At 39.3% G+C, this 19,240-nt stretch overlaps 1 protein-coding gene across 1 annotated transcript in view; it reads right to left on the bottom strand.

Moving 5' to 3' along the window:
• Positions 1–740: 740 nt before the first annotated feature.
• The window catches only part of TRAK1 (trafficking kinesin protein 1), a 109,707-nt gene continuing 91,207 nt past the window's right edge, over positions 741–19,240 (bottom strand). Inside the window, exons 15-17 of the mRNA XM_062569463.1 lie at positions 17,580–17,909; positions 8,574–8,676; positions 741–3,743 (exon numbers count right to left, since the gene is read on the bottom strand). Coding sequence (XP_062425447.1) covers positions 2,945–3,743; positions 8,574–8,676; positions 17,580–17,909 — 1,232 coding nt within the window. The 3' untranslated portion in view covers positions 741–2,944. The remainder of the gene's footprint in view (positions 3,744–8,573; positions 8,677–17,579; positions 17,910–19,240) is intronic.

Below are 19,240 nucleotides of genomic sequence, written 5' to 3'. Positions count from 1 at the left end.
TATACTATATTAAGGAAAGTTCTCCAAAACATATTTTGGCATCTTTGCTCTTTGTTTTTTCCTCTCTGTGGCAAATACATGGAATGAACATTATTCTTTCCCTCTCCATCTCACACACACATCCCTCTCTCAGTAGATGAGGCTGCGTTTTCCCCAAACGCATCTTCCTATGATTTATCGCCCGACTACCCCGCTCTCCAGCGAGCTCCTCCCCCGTAGCTTAGCTCTGGTGGCGGGTGCAGTGTTTTCAAGTTTCACGTTAGCGGGACGTTTAACCAGGGGGCTGTTTCCTCCGTCCATAGCGAGGGCAGCAGCTAACAGCAGACCGCGCTCCTGCCCCTGCTGGAAAGCGCAGGATGTTTCCTCCTCACTCATCTTTGGACTTTCACATTTTGTCACCACAGTTTTTACATCATGTTAAACAAGGGCGCTCCCACCCCTCTCTCGATCGCAGTACACTGACCACGTCGCATCCGATTGCTCTCTCTTGGAATTCAAGTAAGGGGGAAAAAAATGCATCCACTTCCGTACTTTTTGTGTTTTGACACAAGTATTCTGACCATCTTAAGTCTCAAAACTCTTTAACCACTTCTATGTCTAAGAATTAGAAAACAAACATGGGGATGCTCTTGTTTCGCTTTGACTGAGGGATGAAAGCAGGAGACCAAGCTGGGAGATTTATCACCTTAGAAAAAAACAACAAAAACCCCAAACAGGAAAAAACTGAATGATACACAACGTAACTTTTCTGTTATTTTATTGATACTAGTGAAGAAAATTTAAGTTCCATCTTTCTGATGCGTTACAATTGCTTTCTCTGGTGGGTGGACAACTCCTACTGCTTATTTAAAGGCTAAATAATACTTCCCAATTGCATGATTAACTTCTAGATTTTAAGTTCCCATGTGGTATTGCTTTCTTCCTCTGGGTATATAAAATGGTCCATGAAGTCCATGATTTTTCAGAATCAACTGTTACTCTATCTACTGTTTTAAGATACATTCAAATAAAAAGATACTTAAATTTACTTGCAATAAGTGCACACATACGACAGCAAGAGAGCTGATGACAGTTTACTAAAACACTTTAAGTTCAATAGAATAAATAGAAGTCTTCAAACACATGCAGTAATTGACCGATGTGTTTTTTCTTTCTCAAAAATATTTTCAGTGTCCATAGCACTAAATGTAATAACTACTTCATTCAAAAGAAAACACCCATCTCTCGTCACAAAGACTAAAAGACAGTTTCATTTATACAAGAAATTATCAGTGCTAATGATTTAGTAACAGTCTGGTACAAATGGCAATTCACGGCAATTACATGTAGTGTAGTAACAGTAACAACAAACTGGGAGCTTGATTTAAATGTCGCAAGAACTGCAAGGACAAGAAAGCAGATGTTGACCCTCCGCGCTGCTTGCTCCCCTCTCCTCTCCTCCAAAACCATCAAGGTTCTCAGCCTCAGCTGCACTCTAGAAATAAGCTCCATCTTGTCCGTCTCAGTTCGAGTATTTAAATTCTTTTTACAAGCACCTAGCAGAAGTCTGGGAGAAGCAGAGAAGAAAATTTCAATGTAACTTAAGATCTCCTGGCTGTGACCAAATGTTGTGTGAGGTCTTTTGTTTCCTTCCTGAAAAAGGCAGGGGTTATGTTTGGCTTGGGGCCGGGGGGGTTGTTTCCTTTTTTTTCCCCCTAACACTGTAGGAGTTAAAAAAAAAAAAAAAAAAAAAAAAAAAAAAAATTTACACACTTTTACCTCCGCTAAGGTCAAACTTTGGATGGAAAATGTTTCTTTAAAGAAAAACAGTAATTAAAAAAAAAAAAAAGAAAAGAAAAAAACAGGAAAAGGGTAGAAGTATTCTCACCTTGTTTTACAAGGCTACTTAACAAGCAGTCCTTGATGTGCATAAAACCTGTAGACCAATATGGTCACCAGATGCTTTTCCAGCTTGTACCATTCTGTTACTAAATATTTTTGCGGCAGCTCTGCTGAGGTTTCAAGGACACCTTTTCCTAACACTGTTTTTGCTACATGTTCTTTCATGACGTTCTTATCTGTCCATGTGTGCTGCAACACTGGCTTCTAGGAAGTCAGCTGCCACGTTTACCTCATCAGTTGTGAAAACCGTTTTCTTTAGGGGCACTGGCAAAATGCATTTCAGTGGCAGCAACACATGGTAAAGCATTTTTCCCTCCACAATCCAGTGCAGCATTGAAAAAACAGAACAAGTCACACGGAATATAGATGTGCCAAACAAAACAGCAGCGGTAGAAATACGTCAGCGTTCCAGGTACTCAGCAGGCCTGCTGACTTTAACGTGGTATCGGTTCAAGTTTTTCATACTAGGGGGAGGAAGGGAATACGGAACAGAAAAAGAAATGTCTTCCATCCAGGCATGCCAACAACTCAGCTCAACTCATCTACAAAGGCAAAGTTAAAGCGACCAAATGCTAAACCGAGTGCTTTCTTCAGCATGTTCGAAAGCACAAATGCTCCCGTGCTTCATGTGATGTAATCTGAGGTCTCACGTAACACATCTGATACCCTTTCCATGCGCCTTCACCTGTCAAGTTAGGCTAGCTACAGAATTCACTTTTTCTAGTCAAGTTATTTTTTGTCATTTTTGTTTTTCAGTGCATCTTAAAAAAAAACCTTTTGAAAAGGTTAGCAAGTTAACAACCTTAATACAGCAATCACAATGTAGAGCCTTTTGCACTCAACTGAACAGTAAAATAATCCAATTAGTTACAATAGATCTGGTATATATTTACACATTTTGTACAAACTTTACACATTTCTCCCATTAGGCACAAAGTTGATTTGTCAAACTCAAGAGGCAATGAGGGGTTAGGGGCAGGGGGAAAGGGGAAAGAGGAAAGAGGATCAGAGAAAGAATCTTGGTATTTTTATTTAAAAAGACTAGCTGTAAAAATAAAGTCCTTCATCGTAAGCTAGCTTGCTTCGGGAGCTTGGTTCCCATGAGGATTCCCGAAGTGAGAGATGTTGGGCCTTTCATCTGCATGCTGGAACCCACCATGGTGGGGAAGCTCCGGTTCCTTCGGATACCCGTGTTCAACTGGATGCCTCCAATGGCACTTGTCACAGCAGGGCAGCCCAATGGGAGACCATCTGGTGCCAGGCCTCCAGGAACAAGGGCCCTCACTGGTCCTTGTGCTCCACAGAGAAGAGGTCCCTGGTCATCAGTTAGAGGAGGAGCTGGCGTTTGCCCTGAACTCACGACTTTGGTGATGCCAAACCTCTTGACTTTGTCCACGAGATTAAGGTTGGAAACTGACACATCAGTCTGACTCTCACTGTTTCTGATGTTCTTTTTATTCCTCACCTCCTTCAAGATTGAGCTCGCAGGCTTCGAAGCCAAGAAGTTGTCGTAAGGTGGGCTGGTGCACTTGAATTCAAAAGATGGAGGAGAAGATGACGGTGTCTGCATAGGTGAGTTTGGTGGAGTGGAAGGAATGATCGCCATTTTAGGGGAGTATGCGTTCAGGAGGGTGCTTTTGCTGCCTCTGTCCCAGCTCTGTGGATTGTACACTGCTGCCGAGATGCCTCTTTCCTTCAGCAGCCACACTAGCCCCAGAGACGTGCTCATCGTCGTTGTGGATTCCCGGAGGTTAGTGAAGGATTCAGCCAAACTCAGACGCCGAGGAGTACAGGGAGTAGCCACTGGGGTGCCCTTCAAATTGCTAATGCTGCCACAAGCTGGAGTAGGTGCTGCGTTAAGGCTGAAAGCAAAGGGGAGGAGTCAAATTAATCTCTCTACTAGGGTCCTAAAACTTACTGCACGATTTTTAACCCCGAGCATGGAATTTTATCCACTTTGAGAGCACACAGGAAACTGACTTTCCCCAGGTCCTCACAAACGTACAAATGCCAGTACACAAATATCAAATGCAACTCTTCACTTTGTATACTTTATCAGCCAGTATCATGGGACTAATACATTCCCCCACATCCAACACCACATTTATACTGATAAACTATTAAATCAACAGGTTTGTGATCAACAGCTTGCTCCACTTTCTTTTTTTTTCTTTTTTTCTTTTTGGGTTCCCTCCCCCACCCCCCGATCTACAGGCTCTCCTAACTCCCAGTTGCTTTCATAAGACAAGGAAGCAGCAGGGGACTAGGACCAATATTATAAGCAAGACAGATTTGGTTTTAGTGTCAATTTTGAGCAGACAGAACTGCTAGTCATTCTAGTAATGCTGGAATTTAGTATTGTCAGCAACTGGCACTTCTGTAAGGTCAAACGCTCCTTCCCTTCCTATGTTTTGCTGAATTTGGTAACATTTAATGGGAAGAGTATGGGTGATCAGACTTTTGAAGGAGATGAATGGTGGTAGGAACAATCATTAAAAGAAAAAATACAAACAAACTCTTGGCTATCAATCAGCTAATGTATAACTAATAACTCAGCAGCAACCAAACACAACAGAAAGCCATTCTACTGTTAACTCGCTGTAACATTAATTTCTATAGTTTGAAACAAGGCTAAACTTTCCACCAACTCCAGTTCTTTCCTCTCAGGATAAGCTATATACAGGCAGTGGGTGAGAAAATGTAAGTGGGGAAATAACCTATAGATTTAGAACAACTGACAAACATTACATACATATGTTTATTGCTATTTTATTGAATTTTAAATACACTACTGCTGGTTATTAGGGTTTGGTATTTTTTGAGGCATATCAAATAGCATTCATTCTGGAACATTATCCTCTCCCCATAAGCAAGCCATGCAGATGAACATGGATGTAACTCAGCATCCATCTCTAAAGAATTATTAGCACAAGAGAGGCATTCCAGTTCCTCTATGCCCCAGTAAGAGAGCTCCTAGATACTAAGGTTTTAAGTGTTTCTAGTACTACAGGGCCACTCTTAAAAAAAATAAAAATAAAAAAAAGTTTACTGTTAGTTAGAGATCAGGTTAGCCACAGCATGTTTACCTGTGAATAATCCCTACTAAGAATTCATGGCAGTCTAAGGAACATCACTCATCATGGTTTACTCCATTACTCCACAAATAAAGAATGAAAAACACTCCAAGTTCATGTCTACCTGGGAGAATTCCAAGGGCTCCCTGCAGCTTTTTTTTTTTTTTTTTTTTTAAAAAAAAAAAAGCTTTCCAAATATTTCTAACTATGCAGAAATGTAGCTTTTTGGCCACACACACACAAAGTGAATTCCACAGTAATGTCATGTAGGTATGGATTCCTCTCTCTAATGGCATCTGAAGGATCATGAACTACATAACACTGATGCTAAGAGTTCACTGACCTAACAGCTCACAAATGCTTAAAGAAGTAAATCTTCCCCTTCATATTGCCAGGTTAGCAAGCAGAAAATACTTGAAGATTCACACAAGCACCAAAGTCAACGTAAAAGAGGGGGGAAAACTAAGCAGCTAAGTGCAGGGATGGTGAAAAAAAGTGGGATCTCCCTCCTTTTCAGCAGAGCCAATCTGTTGGATGGGCTCTGCCACAACATACAACTGAAGCTGGTTCTCTGTATCAAGAAATGTATCAAAGAGCCACAATTGGACGACTTGGCTGTATTTCTAGGCATAGAGAAGCCCGAGGTCAATAAATGAATTGCATCTTTTTGCTGAGATAGGCAAAAGGGCCTAGGTTACATCTTGACTGGCAGTTAGAGTCTTACTTCACCTCTTAAATTAATGAGCTCTGCTGAAACAATGCTGCTGTGAATGTAAATTTAGACACATCAGAATTTTTTGTTCCGAGCTCCACGTACTTGACAATCTTAGAAATTGGACGAATGGTAATTAGCAATCAAGCTGACACGAGTTTCAACAGAACTACAAACTATAGTCCAGTGATCTCCTGAAAATCAACAGTATTTCATCATCTTTAAGACACACCTTACTAAAGGCAGTATTACCCTGATGTTATGACATCTTAAGTCACTTCTTCTCTCCATGACTAAATAGGATCTCACCAGCAGAACCTCTACAATCATTTGGTACGGTACCAGGCTCTACAGAATGCAAGTGCAACTGCTAAAGGATTTTTATACCACAGCAGTGATTCAACAAGAAGAGTCCCATATGTTCCTACACATGAACGGTAGTGAAACGCATGTTTTAAAGAGCGCCTGAGAGTGCCATAATTTGAAAAGCTGCCTTGCTAAGCAGTCCTGAAATTTGTCGTCTTGCACCACCTTGTGGGTTTTGGCTGTCAGGGCATGTGGCAGACGCGTACTAAAATCTCACAACGCTTCCTTCAGTTTGCCCGGCCTGAGATCAGTGGGCAGCGGAGGTTTCCTTATAGCAGAGCCAAGGAGGCAACAGGCACCCGGGAGGAATGGAGGGCTTAGTTCACAACTCTTCTCGTAATACCACTGATGAAAGCCGCATCCTCACAGCTTTATGAGCTTCACAGAGTTTATGGTGGCAGCACTAAAGAGCAATGACAGTCACTGTGGGTATCTCCCAGACTGGCTAAACACAGAAGTAGGGTTGAAAAGCATGTGAGAGGGGAAGAAAAAGGAAGAGAACTGGGAACTTACTCTGACTTTCTATAGTGCAGGACCACATAGGTTTTGGAAACTCAGACTTGAGTGTTAGATACCAGGCTTTTAAAATTTCCCAGTCATCAGACAAAAACTGGCTTATAATTCCAGTAGCTGCATTTCTTCAGCTCCAGGTTTCAGTCACACGAATACTTAGATCACTATTTCTACTAATTTGTCAGCACAGGTATATATTGAGGTGCAGTTAAAAAAAAAAAATCTCTGCAAGAAAGCAGTTGTTACGCTGGTGTCACTTTGCTTGCTTCCTTGCTTTGGCATTGCTTTAAGTGGGAAATATTTTCCCTATTGGACTGACCAACATTGCAGGCAGCCTAGGCAACCACAGAAACAGATGCAAACTGGCCTCAACAACTGAGCCCAGTGACAGTGTCCGAGTTAGATCTAGAAAAAACAAACAAACGAGCACCTCAGATGAAATTTAGTCAGGTTAGAGCATAACCTGGGTTAGAGGTTAGGTTAAAATGCAATCAGGCAGATAGATATCTCAGCTCTTTGGGTTAGCTGGTGCCACACACACACACTAGCATTCCTTCTACATGACCCTGCCAACACAGACACTGCTGGCAGCGTTGCTCACCCCCTGCCACGCTGGGTCATAATGTCTGCCCTATATCTCCTCCCAGCATAACGTGACATAATGCAGTTTCCTTGTCCTCCTCACATGACCTGTGAAGAATCATTTATAGTTTAAGGAGCTCCTTCTTACCACGTCTGCTGAAAACATGACAGTATTTATTTGGGTCTTTTTCCTCCTGAATAAAAGATAAACTTTGGGAAAATGAGGCACCTGAACATTTACTGAATGTAGCTGTCAGGTATGGTTTGTGAGGTTTGGTAACCAATATAATAGAATTCATTATAACCACAACTCACAGCAATTCTTCACCAAAAAAAAAAAAAAAAAAAAAAAAAAAAAAAATTGGCTGCATTTCCTAACAGTGTTGAACAGAAAGGAAGACAAAGGCGACAGAAGAGAAGAATCAGCTAGGCCTGATGAACTGGCTTCATTCAGAAAGAGAAACAGAAGTTGAAATGTTGTCATCATCATCTATTTCCTTTCCATGTATTTATTAACTTGCAGGTGCTCATACTTAAATCCCTTGCTTCTCATGCTTTCCTTAGATAGTCAGTGCCCATCTGCTGTCTAAACAAGTCTAGATCCGTCACCTCTGAACGGGCACTTGCACAGTGGTGCGCTCCCACTTAGGAGCCAAAAGGGACAGAGAAAGCAGTAAGGTATCGTGTCCTTTTAAACAGGAGAACACACTTAACTGATTTTGGATTTCCTAAGGAAGGAAAGTTCACTCTTTAGGCATGAAATTCATTCACCTTCTCTGATTCTCAAGTCTTCACCTTTCAGAAGGCTGTGCCTATACACACAAGAGCTACTTGCTCTTACAAAGCCAGTTCACTAGTTTCAGTCTAGCTACTATTAATTCACTTCAGGCAGTTGCACCAAGGAACAGAGTAGCCACTTCTGTGTTTTGGATTAAGTCACGTTCCCTCCATTCCTCATGCACTTCCTGGACACTGCTGAAGCATCTGTTACTAGGCTTCTTCACCAGCTCCTCCCTTTCTCTTCTGTACCAAAAAATTCAATTTCTCCTCCCCGGAAGGTGCTCTTATCCGTTTCTGTTTAGATGACACAGGAAACACATACTCTGGCCAATGTAACAATGACCGTTCTTACTGTGCCTATAATTTGTTTGGGCGTAAGAGTAGTCAGCTTCAGACACTGAAAGCCAGCTTAATTATATCAGATTCTGCAACTTTTTAATTACAGAATACAGAAGTTCAAGGTATTTTGGTTGCCTTTGGAAAACATTATACATGCCTGTCAAATAAAATCAAGTTGGAGCAATTAGAAATTAAGAGGAATAATACGGGGGTCTGTTATAATCCATCAATGCGGCTAATGCTTTTCCTTATACCATTGCTTTGCACTTCCTACACAAGGGAACTCTGATGTAGCTGAACTCTTGGCCACGATGGGAAACCCTTACCTTGGAGTAACTCGTGTGAGCTCATCGGAAGGGTGCAGAATGCGGCAGGTGGTGAAGGTGAAGGTGGAGTTGGTTTGTGACATGCACTTCCCAGGATGAGGTACTAAATTAAAAAAAAAAAAAAGCAAATTCTTTGCATTTTGCACAGAAAAGGAAAAAAATAAACTTCTGTGGGTTTTGGCATGACAGATGCAAAAAGTGATGAGGTACCTCAGACAGGATCAATGCAAGAAAAGCAAAATACATAAGCATTATAGGGTTCTAAGAGATACTTGTTCTCCAAATAAACAAATCTAGGACTCCAAGGCCAGTGCTAAAAAGCTATGCTGAAACTTCCCAACCACTAACATTGCCAGCAAGTGGAAAGTTACAACAAATGGGAAGTTACAACAAACATCTGCTAGCACCAGCTCAGGAGTACTAAGATTTTCTGAATACTCATGCATTTCAGGTTTTAGATTGATTCATAAAAAGGTATCCCCATTACTTTTTCTTTTCAGTAATGGATCCAGCTTACTAATGCTATCAGAACATACATTGAAGAGGTGGGTGTGAGGGATATGCACAGTGCTATTTCCTTAACTGCTTGGCTTTTAACATCCACAATAAGGAACAGGTAGTTGTTTGGATCCACTACTGTACATCTGTGACAATTCTTTTGTGCATGTATTTTTAAGATTGTTTAAGAACATACGTCCTCAGCTGCAGTATACAGCAATTTTTTATTGTGAATAGTTTTCAAATATTTGTGAATAGTCCCGCAAACGCAGCTGTAAAGATGCTATTCTATTGCTAAAGCAGCAATATAGTTCAATTTAAAACAAAACAAAACCCAAAGCACTTAAGCCAATTTCTTTTCTCTTTGTTATGATACTTCCACGCATATATTAATTTGCTGTACAATGCAGTTGTGGCCACTGCAAAATAATTAGGAAATTTAAGAGCCATGCATCTGAAAGGCTGATTGAAAATCACTCATAGTTAAATATTATATCAAAGATACCATGATTGCATAGGTTATCTTACTTAATAACCAAAATTAGCTGTGATCAAAAGACATGCACAATAAAACCTGTGTGCAATTCCTTCCCCCCTCAGTCCTGCCCAACCCTCTGAGCCATTCCCTGAGTAAGCCACATTTTAATACCACAGTACACAACCATTAACACATTGCAAAGGACAGACAGACAGACCAGCTGGACCAAACACCATTCTGAACTTCCAGAGATGCTTAGCAGAAGCAAGGCAAGTCTTAATTGTGGCTGTGTTCCCTTTTTCATACAAAAAGTATCACAGCTCAAAAAATTGTGTGCAGTTAGGTAGTCCTTTAAGGACACAGCAGATCAGCAGTGCGTGAAGGGTAGAGCATGGGGAGTGTGAACAGTGGAAGCAGAAGTGGCTAAGCAAACAATGTGTGACTTGAGTTAACTTGTCCATCTAGTCAATACTAGGGATGTACTGTTATACATTTAAAAAAGATATTAAAAACAAAAACAAAAACCACCCACACTGGAGTGTCATGTTAACACACTCAAATGTCAGCACAGCATAACATAACAATAAGCTCTACTTCACCTCCAGAGACGGTAATTATGATGCTTCAGGTATCCAGTTGCTTTAGAGATTAGTGTGAACAATATAAAAGCTATTACAAGGGAGCACAGCCTAGCAATCATGATTCTCTCTATATTGTAGAGAGTTAAAATCAGGAGAAAAGGTCAGATAACTGAACATGAAAAAAATTAGTTATTTAGAAAAAAAACAAAGGACTTCGACATAACTAAGTAGAAACACAGCAGTTCTCCCTGGATGATGAATAGAGAACAGAGTAAAGCAATGCTAGCTTAGGATTGCAAGCTCAACCCAAAAAAGCACATAGCTGTAATAAAGAAACTACACTTTCCAGTTTGTAACACCCATCGGACAGTCCCTCAGATTGGAAACAGGCACATTGAAGATACATAGCTGCATTAGCAAAAGCAAGACTCATTGCCATTAATGAGTCAGAGATAGGAGAAGGCTGCTAAAAGTAGAGAAGTCATTGATCCTAATAATAGGAAACAAATTAGCGTGAACAAAAAAATTTTCCAAAGAGGTATTCCACCCTCAAATACCACTAAAAAAAGTCCTGTACCAGCTTCATCCTCCTTCAGTCAACAATGGGGTGTATCACACTGCTGTTGCATTTTCCATCCTTTGGACACAATACAAAGACAGTGAGAACCTGTTGCTGTAAACGGACAAAGTTCATAAAAGGGAAACAAAATGATTCATTCCTAACCAAACAATTTCACATAAGAATGAACAAATCTTGAAATGGTATAAACTGCTGAAGAAGTAATATGCAAGTTTAAAACAACAGAGACTATCTTCACATGCACAGCAAACCATTGTTTTAAATATAACACTGAGTGTTGAAGAAAACCAGTGCAGAGGTTTTAAGAGGAAAATCCTTTTCAGGATGCAAAGCTTATATTTCCAGTAAAGATCTGCAATACCAACAGCTGAATGATTTCATCTGCAAAACCCTTCTTCCATCTGTTTTACACAGATTTGACTATAGGAACATCTGCTTCATGTGCCAATGGGTGTAAACATACACTTTTTATTATACCCTCTTTTTCAAAGAAGTGGCAGATTAACAATGAAGCTTCATATCTGCATGAAAAACAATTTGTACATAATGTAATGTTTAACAAAGTGTACAGAAACATCACGTAATTTTATGCATCAGGAAACTACAAACTAAACTCTAGATGCATTTTCCCTCTAAACTAAAAATCAACCTAAACATTTTTCATTTCTTTTTGAAATGATCACTTTAAATAATCAGTCCTTAGCCATTTTGGAAAAAAAGCAAGCATAGTCAAGATAAGACTCTTCTAAGTACAAACACTGCTGTAAAAACATGTTGTAAAGTACTGCAGAATAAGCAGGTACTGCTCGAGCAGCTGACTGCAGAGAGCTCCATCTTCTGGTCAAGCAGAGCCTTTCGCTAACCACAGCACAAAGCTGGTTTTACATCGCTCAGAGCTGTTCCAGGCCCAGCTCGAGCACTCAGAGCTTCCAAGGGGCCATTCTGCTCAGTGCAGGCAGCCTAGCGGATGCGTTTGGGGCGCATCCTTCTGCTCAGGGAATCCGTGAAAAACCCACTGGAGCTGGGTTTTCAATCAGCTTGTACAGAGAAAGGTTCAAAGTGAGAGCAGATACACTAGTGGCCGGTCCCGTCCACAAAAAGGTGGCAGACGAACTGAATTTGAGGAAGATCTGTTAGAGGTAACTATACTAAAATGGCATTAATTTTTGTAACATTGGGTCCAGACTATTTCTCTGTTAGGTGAATAGTGAGGAGGCAGAGAGCTGAAAGTGGCCAGTAAATCTTTGCATTATATAAACACTCGTTTGTCAAATACAGAGTTATATCAATATAAACTTTTTTTTAAAAAAATAAAATCTTCAGAGTAAGACTTGATCAGGTGCAAGGGTCAGGTTTTATTCCCATTTTGAAGCAAGCCATTTGGCTCATCATTTCTTTTGAGCGTTTTAACAAAAAGGAAGAGACCAAGTTCCCAGGTCCTTACTAGAGAGAAAAGTGGAATTTGTGCACCCCTTTAACACAGGCTCATTAGATACAGGTGAAATGACAGTTGGGCAACAGTGCTCTTAGACAAATAATTAATTAATTTTAAATTAAAGAAGTTTGTTTTATTGCTCTATAGGAAAAATCTCTGCTTGCTTTGAAAGAAGGTATTTTCCTTCAGTGCTATCATTTGGAATGCAGGCTACAGACTTCACTTTTGGCACTCCACGCCACCATGTTCATTCTCAGGTAAGGTGAAATTATGGAAAACTAGCTGGCAAAAACAAGTCATGAATCTACACAGGGCAGGACAAAATTACTGCTTCATGTACTTGCTAAATTCAGCAGAGTTCACCCCCTCCAGTTGACAGAAGGTGAAAACATTGATACCCAGCGCTACCTTCACTGAAAGCTCTTGGCTGACACGGCAGGGAGAATATTGGATATGCTGAAGCATGCACACAACTTTACATTTGTATACACCACCTAAATATACACTGCATATTATCTCAAATTCATCCTGAATTGTAATCAAAGAATGTCTGTAGTAAAATACTTCATGTGGATAAGACACATGCAAGCTGCAAAGCTGAGTTGATTTAACTGAAAGTAGACACAGTTAGAAAATACCTACTTAAGTACTCAGCACTAAGCATTCACACAGCCCTCTGGGCCAGGGCTCTACTTATGTCTTCCATCTCCTTTTCTTAGTAGTGAGTAGAGAAGAAAAGCAGATAAAGAGGTTAGCTACTAAAACAAAACAAAGATGTGTGATAAATACAACAAATAAAATGTGAGCACGGTGCTACCCCAAAGTGGTGTAGATGCCTCCTAAAGAAATGTTCTTCAGTAACAGTGCTAACCGAATGCTCAGAATCTCCAAGAAGCAGTACTTCCATGCCAGGAATATTACTTCTATGTTCCTTAAGCAAGCGACAATGACATTCTTTTCTGAAGATTTACATTTCTGGATTTTCTGTTTATTTTGCCTACTAGAACTGCATGAAATCAAAGACAAGTATTCTTTGCATAGGATTTTCTCAGCTTTCTTTTGGCTAAGACAGGCTCATCATATGCATACAATTATGAAATACAGATGTGAAAAAATACGATTTTATGCAGAATACGATACCTGCATCAAAAGTCTAACAGTTTAACAAGCACAGAGCTCAAATGCTGACAGTTTTCTCTTAAAGGAATAACCAGTGTGAAATATTCATACCATATTTTAAAAGATACATTATTTAAATATGCATCAACACCTTAGTTCTAAGACAATTTACAAAATGTATTACTTTTCTACACCATGATAACCTCCTAAAAGCACATATAGTAATCTTGCTAAAAACAACTCAGACTTAAGGCATTCATTATGTTTTTCCATAATTCTGGACATCTGTTTGGAAAGACCTCCATGTCATTGTTAAGGTCCAAAAATTAAGTATGGACAGCTGATCCTGAAAATCCATGTAAACATCTTCTACTGAAAGCAAAACAATCAATCAACAGAATTAAAAAGCACAAGTGCTGAAGGATCAGTTTCCACACTCAGTTAAGCATATCCTAAACTTGAATTAAGCATAACTCTTTTAGCTTCAAAATGATTTTGCGATTTGTATGTTTGCACAAAAAGTGCACCTGAAAGACAATGAATTTTTTAAAAAATAGTTTTATGTATTTATGTAGTTTTATGATACACTAGAATTCATTTTAATGAATAAAAATATATTTTGAGGTGACTAAAAAAAAAATCTGTGCTGCAAGAGTTACTTGTCCTAGATGATATTAACATAGCTGTGTCCTATAACTTCTTTATTATTCCAATTACACTGAGGATCTCCATTCAAGTGGCATAAAAATTTCTGGGTGTTACTGGAATGACAATTCTGGAATTTACAATCCCAGCCAAACTAATGAGCCCCCACACAATTTGATGGTTTACATAGCTCCAACAGACCAATTGCAGGTCATAAGTTATGCTTGCATTAATTTCTTCCAAATACGTTCAGTGCCCTAATCAGGATATAATCTGAATATATGCTGGGGAAGTTACTTGACATATCAATGCATACTACTATTCTTAACTTTGGAACAGAAAAAAGTTAAGAATTATAGCTTTTTCTTACCTAGAAAACAGAACAATTCAACAGCATGATTTCTGACCATCACTCAGCAAGAAACATCTGATAATCTCTTCTGAATGTATTTATTTTGGCTGCAGGAGATCTTTGGCATTACTAGCAATGTTTACTTTCCTGGATCTAGACATTAAAAAGACTTTTCTTAGGATTCATCTCAAATTTACAGAGAACAGTACCTGTATACACCCACAAAATGCAGTAAGAACAGCACCTCACAGTACTCTGCCCAAGAACATCTTCCTTGCAAGAACGGTAAGAGAGAACTTTCAGAGCATCCAGATCAAGCGATGCAGACACCTACCCGAAAGCTTAGCACGACGTACGCCTGCTGAGAATGATGCATGAAGGCACTGTATTTCCAACACATGTTGTTCTCACGTATTGAATGTTTTGTTCCCACATTAGAAGAACTGTACTTACAGACTGCCAGACTCTATGGCCTGCCAAAAGCAACTGTAGGGGGGTACTGTCTGGCTTTTATGAACCCCTTCAGCTAGAGTTTTCACAGTGGAACTATCCTTCATTATAAACACTCCCACTAAACATTTTATTCAAGGTATTTTTCCCATTTTTTTTTTTTATTACTATTACTTTACTTGCACACTCCCTAGCAAGACCCTACTCTGTATAAAGCCTGGAATTGCCACAAGATCATGTGAGCAATGAGGTCAGTCTTGTGCTTGCAACAGCGCTCTATGGAAATGCACATCCGCATGCACAGTGGCACCTGCACGGAGGTGCAGCCCTCCCTGCATGGTGTTTCCTAGCAAGAATCCAAGGATAGGCAAAAATGCTGAGGAGGTGTTCTGGGAGGAGGAGGAGTTGTACAATATTTAAATACAAAATAACCTCAAAACCTAACCACACACCTATCTGATCTCAAATTCTTCTTCGGTGGAAAGACTGTGGATTCTAAGTACTATCGCATTAAGCGCCTACACTAAAAACATCCACAGTACCTCTTCTGTGCATACTACCTGATAGATTGCTTCAACAAAAAGCAGATATGGCAGTATCTTCACTTCTTCATTTGAGCAAGGCAACAAATAATATTGTGGTTAATTATTATTATAACAATTATTATTGTTATAATAATGTGGTGGCACATGGATGCTCTTAAATCCTATGCAGCTGGATCATTTGGAGAAAGAGTAAAGATTGGGAAATTAAAGTTTTAGGTGGACTTATTTATTCTACACAGAAGTTACTCATTTTGACAAATTTCTGTATTCCTATAACGTACCAAAACTGTTCAACAAAAAAATACAAACTGAAATGAGATTACCAGCAGGACAGTTTTGTAGATTTTTAGCTACTTAATTTTTAAATAGAAAATATGCTTAGAAACCATGTCTGAGATAACTAGAGCTCTCCCAGGCAGTATCAGGAGGATCTAGGAAGTAACCTATTCTACAGTGACCTGTATCCAGATTATAACAGAAGAAGAAATGGAGGGAACTAAAAGTCTTTCCTGCCAATTTGTAATCACAGGGCTGGTCTAAATTTGTTTTTCTGTTCCAAACCAAGAATTCTCCCAAATTATTACCCATTATCTTTCTAATCTGTTCAGTAAAAAAAAAAGTATACACACACACACAAATATATGTGAGTATATATATAGAGTCCCTGATAATAAAGTCTTACAACTTTTAACATGTTCTTGTGCTTACTGCCTTTATAATTAGAAAATTCTTTCTCCAAGATGCAGCCCCGATAGCCTTTTTTTGTGCAATTATTCCATCCTGAATACATGGAGAACTGCTTGTTCCCTTTCTCTCTGCATGCAACACATTTTAAAAATATGTATCTTCTCTTGAATCTTTTCTTCTTTGTCCCCCGTTCTCTCCCCCCACAAAAAGCCAGTTATTTCAGTCTTTGATCATAATCCGTATTTTTTTAGATCTCCAGCTTTTCTTGCTATTGTTAAATGGTAAACACCTGGACAATATCCAAACCTGCACAGAACTGTAGCTGAGGCCTTATTCATTTCCATATTAATAAAAAAAAAGCAGCTAGTATCATTGTTATTTCTGGACAATAGATTTCATAGGCTAAAGTAAATTTTTGCAGTGGAACAGGAAGTTGAAGGGTTTGGAAGAAATTTCATCTTACAGTAACTGACTGAAAGCAGTAGCTTTCTTTCAAAAGGTTAGAGCACTGAATTGCTATTTTTCAGTGAGCTGAGGATACTCTGTACTTCACTAAATGAGGAAATACTATCATCTAGCCCTGAGACATCATCTAATTTTCTAAAGAGTGGTCAAATAAGTTATAATTTATTCCAGAAAAAGGAGGGAGAGGGAAGCGTCCTCATTTAAAGTAGCTACACATAAACATGAAATCTGAAGGAAAGAGTAGTTCTGGCAGCTTTTTGACTCTGGACTAAATACAGTTCTTCACCTATGGCAAATCCTACCAAATGTAGTGCTCTTACAAAAGTTAAGAAACAAACAAACAGAAAAACTCAAAACACATCCACAGTCTGAGCACCTGCACCCTCATATCATAATGAGTGCAAAAATCAGTTCAGAGCATATAAGAGACCACGCAGTAGGTAGTCATTTGAAAATACTTACATCTTAACATGGCATAAATATAAAGGAGAGAATTTAAGAATAATGTGGTGAATAGGAGATGAGGGAAATGCCATTATTCTCCATGTAAAGACATCCTTTAAATTCTTTTTATCCACTGAGTTTATCTGAGAATTTAAAAACAGGTAACTATCTGAGGTAACTGAATTCAACCTGCAGAATTGCTTTGCTTGATTTTCAAGGCACTTCTATTTGTTTCAGTAAAGGCAGCTTAGATTCACCTTTTGTCATTATTTTGCCTCTGCTTTTTTACAAAGCACAGAAGCTAAAGCATGGCATCATCTCTCATGATGAGTCAGGAAAATATCTGTACTATAAACATACAAAATATATATAGTCTATACATTATATACACTGAAGAGTGAACTGAATACCCATACAAGCCCCATGCATGCCAGCATAAGGCGTTGTGAATGAACCACTTCCTTTTAGCAGCCTTCTCTTATCAAAATAGAGTAAGTTATTGACCACAAATGCTGTTACCAAAAAAAGTCAAATTAAAAGATTATTAAAGAAAGGATTTTTGAGCTAATGTTAGAATGGTTATGCTCTAACTATTGCACGCATTAACGTGCAGACGCTACACACAAAGCAATACTATGGATGCTGTTCTGGACAGATGTGAGAATGGCCCAGTAATCAAAATCCTGTAAAGATGTCAGTTTTACTGGACTTAACGAGTTTCCCTCACCAGACCCCTCATCATCGTCAGTCGCGGACTCCTGCATCTCCTCTGTGAAAGCCTGAGATTGGCTGCGGTTATTCTTGCTGTCTGAAACAGTCACTTGTGCTTGTGACCTCTCACCTGAGGTCTCTGTGTGCTGAACTGGCGTCGAGGTAGTTAGGCCCTTGTAAGAAATTTCACCTGTTTCATCTTCCTCATAGTCATTAAGGCAGTACACTTCATCCAGGTCGAGGTCCAGGGTCCTGAAGCCCTTAGTGACAACCCCAGGCCTCGGGTCCAGGATCCCACCCAGGTGAGGCTGAGCCAGCTGCTGCCAGTGGTGCAAAGTGGCAGAACCTTGAAAGGGAACAGAAAGAAAACCAAAATAAATCAGCAAGCAATCCCGGTTCCAAAAGGCAGAAAATCTACTTATGCAGAAATCCAAATCTCAGTTTCTAAAGGTTTGGCACTTCTATGAACTATCTTAAACATTTCTATGAAGACAGGCTATAAGGCAAAACCGCTTCACTTACTCTTCAGCATTTCCACACCAGTATGAAGTAAACTGGTCACATAAATACTAGATAGGCTAAGTCTGGTAGTCAGATATGATCTCTTTGTGTACATGCACCTCCCCTTCTCTTCAATATTCTTATCCTCCTAAATTTAAGAGATTCAGCAGGAGTAGAAAGAATTTATATTTAACAGTCAAGCTGAGCATCACCACAGAAAGCTCTAAGAACACATACCACATAATCCTGCATTAAGCTCACATGAAGAAAGGTGCTAGAAACATGGTGGAATTTATCACTGGTGACTAACAGGAAAACAGCAATTACACAGGTTATACAGCAATTATCACATTCTAACATATGTTAAAAAGCCACATCAACTCCAGGTACATATAAGCAGATAATAGCTCTGATCTGTGTCTCCAGTCTAAACACTTGTATGGCTCCTATCTGAGCCCCTATGCTACAAGAAATCACTATTCTACAGCCATATGCTACTGTACCTGTAGCTTCATCCTTCGTAGAAAAATGTTTTGAGTGAGGAAAGAGGTGCATTTTAAAAGAGAACAACATTTCAATATTCAAAAATTCAATTTGAGACAACGAGTCAGAAAGAGTAATGTAGCAGGTTACACTGACGCATACACTGAGATGGGCCCCTAAAATCAGGGGAGGATTTAACTGACTCCTGAAGAAGTATGATTAAATACTGCTCACAAAAGCCAAAATTTTCCCATGTGTGCAAACCAATCACTACTTTGTAACATTTGGCTTAAAACTATTCATTCTAGGTCCTGCAATGCAAACAAAACATCCTTGTTTACATTTCTGCCAGCTCAAGTACGAGTAGCTTTTGCTGTCACGTTCTCCATTCCCAGCAGAATGCAGACTCATTCAACAGGCCGACATACGTGTCTCAGCGGTACTAAAACACTCCAACCTTCATTTCTTTGCATGCTAATATGCAAATTCTAAAAGACCAGTTAAGTAGGAAAGGAATGGACCTTATGAAACACATTTATTTCACAACTGAAAAAATCCCATGGAACGAAACCAATTGTCATTTCACAGTAAGAATTACAGGTAGCAAACAGGGAAAACTTTCTTTAGAATGACTGAGATGAGTAAGTAGCATTGAAAAATAAGCCTATCTCACTGTATAAGACTTACAATTTT

Source organism: Rhea pennata, chromosome 2 (genome assembly GCF_028389875.1).
Source record: "Rhea pennata isolate bPtePen1 chromosome 2, bPtePen1.pri, whole genome shotgun sequence".
Lineage (NCBI taxonomy): Eukaryota > Metazoa > Chordata > Aves > Rheiformes > Rheidae > Rhea > Rhea pennata.
Note: the sequence above shows the minus strand (reverse complement) of the source record. Positions and strands in the feature narration are given on the sequence as shown.